The sequence below is a fragment of the Zootoca vivipara genome, chromosome 6 (assembly GCF_963506605.1).
Source record: "Zootoca vivipara chromosome 6, rZooViv1.1, whole genome shotgun sequence".
Classification (NCBI taxonomy): domain Eukaryota; kingdom Metazoa; phylum Chordata; class Lepidosauria; order Squamata; family Lacertidae; genus Zootoca; species Zootoca vivipara.
In genome coordinates this window covers 91,624,818-91,638,280 of record NC_083281.1, presented here as the reverse complement: position 1 = coordinate 91,638,280, position 13,463 = coordinate 91,624,818, and the positions used below count along the sequence as shown (strand labels likewise).

At 50.1% G+C, this 13,463-nt stretch overlaps 2 protein-coding genes across 4 annotated transcripts; one reads left to right on the top strand and one right to left on the bottom strand.

Moving 5' to 3' along the window:
• The first annotated feature begins 1,076 nt into the window (after window positions 1-1,076).
• On the top strand, window positions 1,077-1,874 carry LOC118087269 (keratin, type I cytoskeletal 10-like). Its single transcript, XM_035119771.2, has one exon. It carries the CDS (start codon window positions 1,077-1,079, stop codon window positions 1,542-1,544), a length of 468 nt encoding a protein of 155 aa, XP_034975662.2. The 3' UTR covers window positions 1,545-1,874.
• Window positions 1,875-5,359: 3,485 nt separating this feature from the next.
• Window positions 5,360-12,935, bottom strand: LOC118087526 (pulmonary surfactant-associated protein C-like). 3 transcript variants are annotated; one of them, XM_035120258.2, is made up of 6 exons: window positions 12,779-12,935; window positions 11,866-12,210; window positions 10,995-11,132; window positions 9,498-9,599; window positions 8,273-8,384; window positions 5,360-6,657 (listed from the first exon to the last, which is right to left on the bottom strand). In XM_035120258.2, the coding sequence occupies exons 1-5, from the start codon at window positions 12,839-12,841 to the stop codon at window positions 8,277-8,279; spliced, it is 756 nt and encodes a 251-aa protein (XP_034976149.1). In that variant the 5' UTR covers window positions 12,842-12,935; the 3' UTR covers window positions 5,360-6,657; window positions 8,273-8,276. The 3 variants fall into 3 exon arrangements, with proteins under 3 accessions (XP_034976149.1, XP_034976148.1, XP_034976150.1); XM_035120257.2 differs by having other exon boundaries at window positions 5,360-6,629; XM_035120259.2 differs by having other exon boundaries at window positions 5,360-6,629; window positions 11,881-12,210.
• Between the last annotated feature and the right edge of the window lie 528 nt (window positions 12,936-13,463).

Here is a 13,463-nt window from a genome sequence, read left to right as displayed (position 1 = left end):
ACCTTTTCTTGCCATTCTCTGATAGTAGGGATTTCTTCTTTTTTCTAGTTTTTGGCAAGGCAACTAAAATTCTCGCCACTGCCACTGCGTAAAGGAAAACCTTTTCCTCTTGTTTATTTATATCTTCCTCTACCATTCCCAGTAGAAAACACTCCAGGTTTTTTTTTATGTTATATTTATTTTATTTTTTTAATTCCTCTAATATTTCTTTCCAAAATGGTTTTATTTTTTCACAATACCACCAAATATGAGTAAAGGTCCCCACCGATTCTACAATTTTTTTAAAAAAAATTAAAAATTTAAAAATAAGCTTTATTAGTTCATTTTAAAAACATTACAATAAAAGAAACCAATACATTTTCTTCCCAGATCCTATTACATGAATCAAAACCTTATATATAAATAAAATCAACTTCCAAACTTTCACACATCACTTAGCTCTCAAATTTTCCCATTTCTTGCATTACAATTATCTTAAAACCTATCTTTTTATATATTTCTTTCTTATCACATTTCTCTGTGATCCCCTAGGCTAAACAAACCACTAACTCTGTTTTAACGTTTTTTTCCTTAAAATAATCATCTACATCAGGGGTCCCCAAAATAAGGCCCGGGGGCCAGATGCGGCCCAATCGCCTTCTAAATCTGGCCCGCAGACGGTCCGGTATTCAGCATGTTTTTACATGAGTAGAATGTGTGGTTTCACTTTAAAATGCATCTCTGGGTTATTTGTGGGGCCTGCCTGGTGTTTTTACATGAGTGGAATGTGTCCTTTTATTTAAAATGCATCTCTGGGTTATTTGTGGGGCATCGGAATTCGTTCTTTCTTTTTTCAAAATATAGTCCGGCCCCCCACAAGGTCTGAGGGACAGTGGACTGGCCCCCTGCTGAAAAAGTTTGCTGACCCCTGATCTACATATTCCCATTTTTTAATTAGTCTTTGTTTTGGTACATTCCTTATTGCGGCAGTCATTCTATCCAAGTTCATAAACTCCACAAGCTTTATCTGCCATTCTGATATATTAGGTACAATTCTAGGATCCTCCACCTTCTCTTTCTGTTTCAGGTACAACACCATGAGGAAGAGCTGGGCTGCCTGGTCCTGGGTCGTGGTGCTCCTGGTTGCTCTCATCAGTGAGCCTGCCTTTTGCCGCAGGGGAGGAGGGAGAGGAGGCGGCAGCAGCGGGGGCAGCAAAAGCGGAGGGTCATCGCGCGGCGGGTTCCACTCTCTGCCAAAGAGCAGCAGCAGCGGGCAAAGCTCCAGCGGCAGCCGTGGTGCGAAGCTGGCAGGGGCTGCAGCAGTGGGGGCAGCAGTGGGATACGGCCTGAGCTCCCTTGGGAGGTCTCGCTTCTCCCGAGGAGGGCACAGCTCTTCCACGGCCGGCAAGCAGATGACGCAGCCCGGATTCCAGAACCCCAACTGGTCGGATCCCATGATGCAAGGCGGGCTCTACAGTCAAGCGCCCAAGGACCCTCGGGCAGGGACCCTCTTGACCTTCTCCCCGGTGGTGTGGGGGGTCACCTGCCTCCTGCTCCAGGGCTGAGGCGGAGCCCTCTCGTCCCCAGAGAGGAGCATGCCCAGGAGGGCATTGTTTTGCTGTGCTGTGAAGGATGGCGTTTGCTGTCGCTTGTAGTGAGAAAGAGGCTGGCATGAGATTCAGCAGTGGCAAAGGTCAGAGCCAGCCTGCCCATGAGGTGGGCTGAGGAAGCAGAACCCCAAGAGGCAGTGCCCCACTGCCAGTGCAGAAGTGGTGGCGGCTTCCGATGAGAAATCTCACGAGATCTCGCCAAAACCTCACAAGCTCTAACCGGAACCCAGTGCTGCTGTCCCTGCTTTGCTGTCCCCGCCACATTAGCCCAGGGAATACAGTGGTGCCTCGCTTAACGAATGCCCTGCTTAATGAAATTTCCGCTTAACGAAAGGATTTTTTGAGCAGAGGTTGCTTCGCTAGACGAATTCGTTTTATGAAAAATTCGTCTAGCGAATCGCGGTTTCCCATAGGAATGCATTGAAATTCAATTAATGTGTTCCTATGGGCAAAAAGAAATTAAAAAAAAATTCAATGCATTCCTATGGGATTCACTAGATGAATTTTTCATTATAAGAAAAGACCCGTGGAACGAATTAAAAACGTCTAGCAAGGCACCACAGTAGAGGCTTCATCAGGGCAGGGAGAGCAGACCTTTCTCTTTAGCCTCAGGCGGCCTAAAGGGAGGGACCACCCCTGGTGAAGGTAGAAGCTTAAAAATAGGGATGGAGAATCCCTTGCATCAAAGGGGAGGGTGCCCACGCTCCCTTTCCTTGCGCAACTGCAACACGTCAACCCCACACTCCCACGAGGCTGGGTGAAGTGGGCACCTCGAGGAGAACCCCCCAAGGGGCCACCCAGCTCTCCTGCTGGTCTCCCCGGCTTCTGGGGAAGAGAAGGATGGGCAGCAAAGCTCTGCAGAACACCTCACTCTAGTGGCCTGGATGACCACTCAGTCAAGTATTGATGGGCCACTTCAAGCCCCGCTCGCCTCCACCTCCTGTCCTTCCCTTCTTTAAACCAGGCTTCGATAAGGCAGCCCTTCAAATTAGGGGACGTTCCAAAGCCCACCTCTCTCTGCCGCCGATCAAGAGGCCTGGCCAGAGTTCCAGGGCACATGCCAAATCACCCAAGGAGGTTAAGGACCAGGGACAGTGGTGTCACCCCAGGCCAGAGGTTCCTCCCTGCTCCTTTCAAATGTTCTAAACCAGGTATGGCCAAACTTGGCCCTGCAGATGTTTTGGGACTACAGTGGTACCTCATGTTGCGAACGGGATCCGTTCCGGCGGCCCGTTCGCAACATGAACAGGCTGTAACATGAAGTGCCGCATCTACGCACATGCATGACGCAATGCGGCGCTTCTGCGCATGCGCAAAGCACGATTTAGCACTTCTGCGCATGCGCGCAGGTCACGGACGCGCCAAACCCGGACGTAACCCGTTCTGGGACTTCCGGGTTGAGCGCTTCCGTAACCTGAAAAGACGCAACATGAAGCGGCCGTATCCTGAGGTATGACTATACAATTCCATCATTCCTTAACACTGGTCCTGTTAGCTAGGGGTGATGGGAGTTGCATAAGAACAATGTCAAACAAAAATTGATGATCTCTTTCTACCAGTCCCCAATAGAAAGTGTCCTTTCACACTGTACCGTGTTTCCCTGAAAATAAGACACTGTCTTATATTTATTTTTCCTCAAGAAGACACACTATGGCTTATTTTCAGGGGATGTCTTTTTTTTTTTAATTACGTGTCCAGCCTCGCCTCTTCCTTGGCGCCCTCCAGAACTGCGCCTATCACTATGTCTTATTTTCGGGGTGGGATATTTCTCTTCTGGGTTTTCTGTGGCGGCATAATTTTAATATAAGAATTATGACCTATTTGCAAATATCTGCACCCCTGTAATTCATTTTATTTTTGTTTTTAAGGAAATGAATGGTTGGATTTAATATTCGAAAGGCTACTTTTGCTCCAAATAAATATGTCCCTTTTCGGTTTGCTCCCCTTGCCAGTCTCAACAGGATCAGTCACAGAAACAACCTAATTTTTATTTAAAGATGCTGGTGTGTTGGGACAACACAACCCTAATCTCTGCCCACTTCACATTGTAATAAAGCAACTTTTATTCAGGACAGCGGGTGTAAATGCTTTTTATTGAAAGTAACTCTCAATCCAAACAAAGCAGCAAAGTCACGAACTTTCCATGTAAATAGCAACGTTATGAAAGCGGTGAGGAGAATCTGCGATGGAGGGGGGTTTTTTGCAAGCGAATCGCATGCACAAGGGCGCCCTCTGCAGGTGGAGCAAAGCAAGTCCCCAAGCAGATTTAGACAGAAAAGGAACTTATGTTCGTAAGGACATAAGAGGGGCTGTAGCTCAGGGGCAGAGCATCTGTGTTGCATGCAGAAGGCTCCAGGGTTCAATCCCCAGCCTCTCTCCAGGTAAGGCAGCAGGAATGATTCGCTGTGTGAAACCCTGCAGAGCTGCTGTCCACCAGTGATAGACTACTTCTTTCCATCTCCTGGCCAGGGCTAACTGGCAGCCAATTAATGAGGCCAAGGAAAGATCACTGAAGGCAGTTTAGGTCAGGCATCCCCAAACTCGGCCCTCCAGATGTTTTAAGACTACAACTCCCATCATCCCTAGCTAACAGGACCAGTGGTCAGGGATGATGGGAGTTGTAGTCCCAAAACATCTGGAGGGCTGAGTTTGGGGGAGCCTGGTTTAGGTTCATCCTGCCCCACAAGGGCAGCACAGCCCTTGAATGAGAAGCAGGAATGGGAGGGTGGAGCCTGTGTGCTTACCTGAGGACCCACCGACCCTTTCCTCCCATAATCTGAGCCCTGAGCAAGAGGGGGGGTGTCCAGCTCATATCCCACAAGAACTGAATGTACAGTTCAGAATGTGCCATGGGATATTCCGGAAAGTCCTGGTTTTTCTATTATTTATTACCGGTACATTGATCTCTCACCTTTTCCGTCCAATGCCCTCCCCTCTCCCCTCGCTCATTTAGTCCCCAAAACAACCCTGTGAGGAAGGTTAGGCTGAGAGGCAGTGACTGGCCCCCCAAAGTGAGCCGCATGTTTGAGTGGGGATTCGAACCCTGGTCTCCCAGGTGATTCCAGTCGCCGGACACTGAAATCAATGCACCATGCCAGCTCTCTTTGGTGGGTCGATGGGTCTGTGTGGAAACTTCAAACTGGAAAACTTGAAAGACGTCTTAGGGGTTTGGTCCTGTGTGGCTACCCACGGAGCTCTTTAAAGTAAGCTCTGCTGAAAACAGCATCCCAGGTGCCGCAATTTGAAGGGGTATTCTTAGAGGTTGCTTCTAGCCACACCTTTCCTTTTCCTCTGGAGCTGCCTTCCCCGACCTGGTCCCCTCCAAATGTTTTGGACTACAACTCCCACCAGCCCCAGGGATCATGGCCATGTGATGCTGGGGGGGGGGTCCCCAAAGCACCTCGAGGGCACCAGGATTTTGAGTGAGGCTAGTTCAAAGGAACATGCGCTCGGCCGAACCTCCCCATGATTGAAGTCTTGGGACAACCAAGACATGAGAAGGAGGAAGGCACCGTCAACTGCCCTCCTCTTCCAAGCGACAGCTAACTCTTTCTCCTGGATCTTGCCTCTTCTCAGATCTGCTGCCTGCAAGGAGGCAATAACCCATAACAATCTATTATTCACCACTTCCTGAAACTGCACAGCTGCCACTTTGGGTTAGTGTAAATTGGGCACCTATCATTTATTTAAGTGCTTTCCCATTTTTGCCTGTGTCCAACCAGATGTGGTAATAACCTGGGGAGATGAGGAGCTTGGGGGGAATCTCCAGCTTCTTTCTGAATTCTTCTCTCTCTCTCTCTCTCTCTCTCTCTCTCTCTCTCTCTCTCTCTCTCCTCCACCACATGCAGAGACATCCCTCCCCTATGTGAGACAGTGGGTCTGGAATCTGGATGCTACCGGTAATTATGCCAGGCAGCATTGGCAAGCTGGGCATTCTGCTGTGCAGATAAGAGCAAGAAGAGGGAGGGGAGCCCTGGGCCCCGAAAGAGAGAGAGAGAGAGCAGGGACCTCTCTCATGTTGGCATGACCACTGAAATTTATAACTGCACCAATGAGCCTGCAATCTAGGGGGCTCAGCCCCCTTCCCCCCACTCAGGACTGCCTTTGTGGTCCCAGCTTGAGGTGCTAATAATAGGCATGAACTCCGGACGGATGAATCTGTCAGTATTGGTTTCCCATATTTAATCTGAAGTTCAGTTCTCCCCATTTCCACATCAGTTTGCAGTCTTAAAAAAAATTTTTTTAAGGGGGCCTCATGAAATCTCATCACCGTTTTAATGGGCATTTCCTCATACACACACACAATTTTAATGCAATTTTGCTCAATACATGCATCATTGCATGCAATTTCTCCTAATATAATGGAATCTTTTATGTTATTTGCACCAACATACGCATTTTTAACGCGCCTTTTCTCCTAAGCCACAGATATATATACAGTGGTACCTCTACTTACAAATTTAATGCGTTCCGAACGCACATTCGTAAGTCGAAAAACATTGTAAGTCGAATCCCATAGGAATGCATTGGGAGAAAAAATTCGTAAGTAGAAGCAACCCTATCTAAAAATTCGTAACTAGAAAAAATCCTATCTAAACCGCATCCAAGATGGCGGGCGGAGCTCCGTTCGTAAGTAGAAACATTCGTAAGTAGAGTTATTCGTAAGTACAGGTACCACTGTATATATATTTGTGTGCACATCTCGGCTGGAGCATTTCCTTGCAAACTTCAGAGAAGTGCAGATTTCAAAGGCTGCTTTGGTTTCTGTGTGAACTGAGCCGGTTCCTATTCAAATGCAGAGTCAACCAGATTTCTTCCCCCACCCCCAGCAGAAACCCAAGAAGCCACTTTCCTGCCTTTGTGCGCCTCAATAATGTCCAAAACCACCATAGGTCAAATCTCTTACAGAATTAGCTGTGTGATTCCCCCCTGAAGCAAAAACCCAGACAGCCACCTGAGGATGATCTCTGTGCAAGGGAAGTCCAGGGGAAGCAGCATTCTTGCAATTCTCTGGAGAGCTGAAGCGCTTCCAGCATGCACCTGCAAAGCATAAGAAAATAAAACAGTCCTGCTGAGTCAGGCCAATGGCCCATCTAGTCCAGCCTCCTGTTCTCACAGCTGCAAACCAGATGCCCATTATGGGAAGCCCGCAAGCAGGATTCGAACACAAGAGCCCTCTGCCCTCTTATGGTTTCCAGCAACAGACAGGCCCCAACTGATTCATGTACATGTACTGTACTTAGCTTGTGGGCCCATAGACTTGTGAGCATATGGAGGGGGGCGTGTATGTTTGCTGTGCTGTGCCAAAATCTGTCCTCCAATTTCTAGGAAGTTTTCAACCCCTGCGAAAGAGGCTTCCATTTCCACGCATGTTTCCGAGTACAATTCACAGTGTTGTTGCTGACCTTTAAACCCCTAAATGGCCTCGGTCCTGTATACCTGACGGAGAGTCTTCACCCGCATCGTGCAGCCCAGACACTGAGGTCCAGCGCCGAGGGCCTTCTGGCGGTTCCCTCGCTGCGAGAAGTGAGGTTACAGGGAACCAGGCAGAGCCCCTTCTCGGTAGTGGCACCCGCCCTGTGGAACGCCCTCCCACCAGATGTCAAAGAGAAAAACATCTACCATACTTTTAGAAGACATCTGAAGGCAGCCCTGTACAGTAGCACCTTGGATCTCGAACTTAATCCCTCCCAAGAGTCCGCTCGACTCCTGAAAGCGTTCGAAAACCAAGGCTCAGCTTCCAATTGGCTGCAGGAACTTCCTGCACTCAAGCGGAAACCGTGTCAGATGTTTGGCTTCTGAAAAACGTTCACAAACCAGAACACTTGTGTGTTCAGGAGTGTTCAGGAGTCAAGCCATTTGAGTACCAAAGTACCACTTTTATAGGGATGTTTTTTTTATGTTTAATGTCTTATTATGTTTTTGTATATGCTGAAAGCAGCACAGCGTGGCTGGAGCAACCTAACTCTACAATTCTATGATTCTTAGGTTGCCAAGGTTGGGGTATTATTATTATTATTATTATTATTATTATTATTATTATTACTATTATTTTGTATACTGTCCTATACTCGCAGGTCACAGGGAGTATGAGAGTTTTCCTTCCTCTACCGAACTGAAGTCTCTGGTGCCTACCGCGCTTCTCCAAAAATAAGACACGTCTTATATTTATTTTTCCTAAAAAAAAAACACGGTGGCTTATTTTCAGGGGGTGTCTTATGTTATTTATTAAGTATGGCACAGTTTAACCTACAAGGTTAAACTGCCTATCACTATGGCTTATTTTCGGGGTATGGCTTATTTTCGGGGTATGGCTTATTTTCGGAGAAACACGGTACATTTCCTGATCCAAAACCGAGGCCTACAAGAGGGCAGCCAAGGAGGTGGAGAAAGCACAGGCCATGGGTGGGATACTCACAGTTTCTGGCCTGACACAGAAATGAGGGAAGCTTGACCCCAAACCCTGCACCCCTCACTCAAGATTTTCAATGACATTTTCTCTCCCCTTGGATCGGTTTCCTTTCTTGTTAACAAAGAAATGGTTAAGAACTGGAAAGGGTCAGAGAAATTTGCAGCACAGCACAAGTGTGTCTAGGTGGAAGCTGTTAGGGCATGAAGTTATAACTCCTCCTCAGTTTCTGAGCATCTCTAATCTCTAATCCACACCTTTCTTCATCACTCACCTCACTAAGTCTGAAAGACTGGAACGTGACTGCAGAGGATGTTAAATGTTGTGCCCAAGATGGAGCGATCAACCAGAGTTGTCAGGAATGCCTCCTTCTCCCTCAGAGCAGTCTAGGAGACAGGAGAGGTTGATTTGTATTTCATGAATAAATGTACTCTTTTTGGTGCTTGCTAAAAAAAATCCTGTTTAGACAAACCCACCCAGATGTTTAGAAAGTTATTTTTTCACCAAAAAAAAAAGTGCTGTGAGCCCAATTTTTATTTATTTTAAAAACACACATTTTTGCCATTTTGTCACCCCCCTCATTGATGACACCCGTAGCGGTCCGCACCCACCGCACCCCCCTTTCTGAGCCACTGGATCAAGCACAAGGGAAGCTCCACATGGAGCGCACTGCAGTAGCCCAGTCTTGAAGTCACCAGTACATGAACTACTGCAACCGCTTTGCCGTCCTTCGTAAGAAAAGTCCCATGGAAGAAGAGGTGAGAGCGTCTCTGACTCCACCACTGTCTGCTCATCATCTACCTACAGTGTATTTGCCACTCTCAACCCACAAAGGCTTTCGGATGAGGAGGTCCAAGAGCCCCTAACCCAGCGGTGGCTGGTGCTCCTTGGAACTAATTGGGCGGAAGGCAGGGAGGTCAGCAGCAGGTGGCGCTAGAGCCAGGGCCGTCTTAAACGCCCCTGCCGCTGTGGTGCGTCGGATCTCTCCGGCGCCCTCCCGCCCCGTTTCCCAGCGCGGTGGGCGGGTGGGTGCAGCGGCGGGCGGGCGGGCAGGCACAGCGCGATCTCTCTGGCGCCCTCCCGCCCTGTTTCCCAGCGCGGTGGGCGGGTGGGCGCAGCTGCGCGGTGGACTGGCGGATCGGCCGGCCAGCGGGCGGGCGCAGCTCGCTGCGCCTTTCTGGCGGGCCGGCGCCATGGTGCCCTGCGCCACCGGGGGTCTACCTAGAGCCGGGCCTGGCTAGAGCCAACGACAGGCAAAGCAGCCTCCTCCCACTTCTGTCCACATCCCCCTCCTCTTCCCTGCTGAGTTCTACAAAGGGCAACACTCAGACAAAGGAAATGGACAGACACGTCTACCCCCCTGGCCTGGTTGTAAGTTAGGGGGAAGCGAGTAAGGGCTGGCTTAGTTTGGTGGGGCAGGGCCCCCCTTGCCCTCATGGAGCGGCCAGTGCTGCTCTTCTCCTAACCCCTTCTGCCTTCAGCAGGGTTCCTGTCCTCACCTGGAATCCCTTGAGGATCGTGTCCAGGCCTTGGATGTTCCCTTTGTCCATCCTGGTGACATAGCAGGCTTGTCCGGGCCAAGGTTTGTAGCCAATCAGCAACTGGGAGCAGAAAGAGCAGGTGCTTTCAGTTATCTTGCATTACCCAGTGTAACACCTTTGATATTCTGCAGTATGTACACAGTCAGATGCCAAGGCAGGGGGAAAGTGGACAAGAAAAGCTTTTCTCCCTCTCTCATAGCACTAGAATTTGTGGACGTCCAATCAAGCTGACCGATGGAAGTTTCAGGACAGATAAAAGAAAGTCCTTCTTAACTCAGCACAGAGCTAAACTATGGGAACTGCCTCCCACAGGAGGCATGGATGGCCCCCAACCTGGGGGGCTTTAAAAGAGGACCAGACAAATTCTTGGAGGAGGAGAGGGCCATCAATGGCTACTAGCCAGGATGGCTAAGTTCTGCCTCCACAATCGGAGGCAGTAAGTGCTTCCGAATGCAATTGCTGGAAACCACAGGAGGGGAAAGTGCTCCTGTGATCGAATTCTGCTTGTGGGTTTCCTATTGGGGCATCTGGTTGGTCACTGTGATACTGGACTAGATGGGCCTCTGGCCTGACCCAGCAGCCCCTTCCTAGGTTCTTCCTAAGTGGTATATCAGGTTTGGCTACAGATGGCATGGAAATGGATGTGCTCTTTTTTTTAGTAAAAATTGAGGTGTTGGCTATACTCACACATTGATAAAAATGCTGCGGATGCTAGGCCAAAATGACTACCATGGACAGCAAAAAAACAAAAGGGTGTGTGTGTGCCAGTATTCTGTACCAATGGGTCCTGCCACCAAAAAGAAGGAAGGAAAAGGCAATGTCTGAAAGGAAGGTGGCTTCATTTTCTAGGTCAGCTCAGACTGTAAAATCCCTCTCTGCTAGAGCTAAAAGTTGTCAGGTAAAACTCTCCTTAAAATTCTCCTACATGAATTTGGGAATCTGGCTCCCAACCAGCCTCGGTTGGCCCCATCACTGGGCAAAGTGAGGTGATGGCTGTCAGGAGTGTGTGCAGGAGCCAGGCCCTGTGACTGGTAGGGCCTCGCAGAACTGGGGCCTTGCTGAGTCTGGCCTTGAAGGGCAAGGCACAGCCGCACAGGTGAGGCTTGACAGAAGACTCATAGCACCTGGTGGCAAGGGCTGGGAGGGGTATATAACTTAAGACCAGCATTTCCCTCTGGCTCTTTGCCACGGCAACGTGCTATCCATCTAGCTGTGCTTCGGCTTCCAGATTCCTGGTATCCTGATTCTTGGACCCTTGGCTTCCTGACCCCTGGACTGCTGGTTCTTGCTTCCCGAACTCTACCCTAGTCGGGACTCCAGCTGCCTGTAACCCGGACATGCTGTGAGGTGGAGAATGGTGGTTCGGCTTTTGAGCATTCAGAAGCAAAGTATAAACAGCCTGGTGCAGTGGTGCAGTGTAGATGTGGCACAACTCACTTGCCCGTTGCCCCTCACCTTGCTGAAGTCATAAATGACTGTGGCTAGGTCGTTCGTCTGGTCCTTGACATAGAAAGTGGCCGCTTCTTCCATATTGACAGAGAGGTTCAGCTGCGAGTCTCCTCCTTCCAGGCCCTCGATGGTCATCTGCAAAACCTGCAAGTGATGGAGTGTGTTAACAGGAGGTGCCTTGTCCCCCCTTCTTTCCAGCATCCTGCAGCAACCACCACTCCCAGGAGTAGCATCCCCTACCCCAGTCCTTAGCAAACTCACTGACCAAGGGCCTAGACTTCCGTAGTTACAAGATTACGATCTGTGCCAAAAAGCTGGGATTATCATCAAACTTGGAGAACCCCACAGTTGGCGGAGGTATAACCCCCTCCCTGGCAGGTAGGAACTAAGCATGCTCAGCGGACACCAAATTTTCACTGCTGGTTGGAGGACAGGCAGAAAACTAGAAGAGGGTATGTAATGGAATATCCTGGGAAAGGTCATGGCTGGCTGGAGCCTCGAACAGGAACACATTTTGTCCTGGGCTCCGCTCATTTCACACCTTTCCTAATCCAGGGGTGGCTACCCTGTGCCCTGTCCCAATCTTGTTGGTAGTACAGCCTAGAACAGGCATAGGCCCTCCAGGTGTTTTGGGACTACAATTCCCATCATCCCTGACCACTGGTCCTGCTAGTTAGCGGTTTTGGGAGTTGTAGTCCCAAAACATCTGGAGGGCTGAGTTTGCCTATGCCTGGCCTAGAATCACAGAATTGTTGAGTCGGAAGGGTCACCTAGTTCAACCCCCTGTAAACCTTCGCCATCCCTGAACGTTGGCCATGCTGCTTGGTGTCCCACAACACCTGCCCTAAATGTCCCATGGCACCCTCACTCTGCTCACCGCCTCCGTGTGCACCTGGGTGATGTACAGGCCCATCAGGAGAGCCCCCACGATGATCACCACGATGAGGACGACGATCACCACGATGATCAGGAGCCTCTTGATGTGCACGGGGCAGCTGGGCATCTTGGGCAGGTGGAGGAGGAGCCTGGGCAGGCAGCAGCACCAGCGGCAGCAGCAGGCGCAGCTGGGGGGGCAGCAGCTGGGGCAACAGTTGGGGCAGCAGCCGCAGCAGGTGGGGCAGGAGCGGCAGCAGTCGGGCAAGGAGCAGCAGTCGCAGCCACAGCAATCACAGCAGCCACAGCAGGGGCAGCCCACAAACTCCGGATCCAGGGCATGGTAGTCCTTGCAGGGGGAGAGGCGGGGGGGAGAGAGAGAGAGAAGTGGGTGTGATACATGCAGAGAGTTGTTTTCAGGTGCTTCACAAATCCCAAATAAATGCCAACTTGGGTTGGAGTGTGTGTCAGTCTAGATCAGGGGTCAGCAAACTTTTTCAGCAGGGGGCTGGTCCACCTCTCAAATGCACCCCAGCGAGTGCTTTGCCAGCGGCCTCCCCTTTCACTGCACACCGGCTCGTGATCTGGTGGTGCTGGTGGAGCTGCCCTGCCTCAGCTCGGCTGCCCAGGCTCAGCTCGAGGTCCGCGGGCGGGAGCTGCAGTGGCACTCCGCCACCTACAGCCTGCGCCTGCCACTGCCCTACAGTGTGCAGGAGGCCGCCACCTTCACAGGCTACAGAGTGCTAAAAATCAGAATATTTATTTTCAGAACATACGTGAGAAAGAAAAGAACAGAAAAGAAAGAAAGAAAGAAAGAAAGAAAGAAAGAAAGAAAGAAAGAAAGAAAGAAAGAAAGAAAGAAAGAAAGAAAGAAAGAAAGAAAGAGGACTCCCATTTCAATGCAGGGAGGGACTCACCACTGCTGGTGCTCGGAGTAGAGCTTCTTGCGTGACAATTTCCATCGTCTCCTTGATCTCCATAGCCTGGCTGTGTCTGCAATCCCTGCTTCCAGCCTGCTCTCTGAAGGGAGCATGTCAGATATATATAGAGAGATATTGGCAGCCTAGAGGAGCAGTGACCCAGGTGGACTGTGAGTCCTCCAGGCTGCTGGCCTGGCTGAGAGCCAGCCCCCCCCCTTGGCTTTTGGGGTGTGAGAACCTAGTTGTCCACCACTAGCCCTTCATACTTCAAAGCCAAGTTCCACGGAAGTGGCCAGGGAGGTCCTTGCTGTTAAGCCGCCTCAGAGGACCCTTGTCCCCAGGAACAGGGTCCTTGTGGTTTAGAGAACTGCAAACATTGGTCTCCTGAGGACTCAAGTGAGGTCCTTATGAGGGGGCCATCCTGTCCTCATGACGAACATATCTACTCATGGTTAAGGTGCGCTCTTTTCACCTCCTTGACTAGCTCTTTCCTGAAGGGATTGAAATGTTCAAAGCGATCATTTCGAAATCGTTTGAGAAACCGTGGTGGTGTGGCCGTTAGAGTGCTGGACTTGGACCTGGGGGAGAGACCAGGGTTCAAATCTCCCCTTGGCCATGAAACTCACTGGGTGACCTTGACGGCCTCTCAGCCTAACCTACCTCACAGGGTTGCTGTGGGGAT

Coding starts and splice junctions, on each gene's coding strand:
- LOC118087269 (XM_035119771.2), top strand. CDS start 1,077: ATGAGGAAGAGCTGGGCTGCCTGGTCCTGGGTCGTGGTGCTCCTGGTT.
- LOC118087526 (XM_035120258.2), bottom strand. CDS start 12,841: ATGGAGATCAAGGAGACGATGGAAATTGTCACGCAAGAAGCTCTACTC. Junction 9,600..10,994: donor TCATTTATGACTTCAGCAAG/GTGAGGGGCAAC, acceptor TTCTGCTCCCAG/TTGCTGATTGGCTACAAACC. Junction 8,385..9,497: donor CGATCCTCAAGGGATTCCAG/GTGAGGACAGGA, acceptor CCTGTCTCCTAG/ACTGCTCTGAGGGAGAAGGA.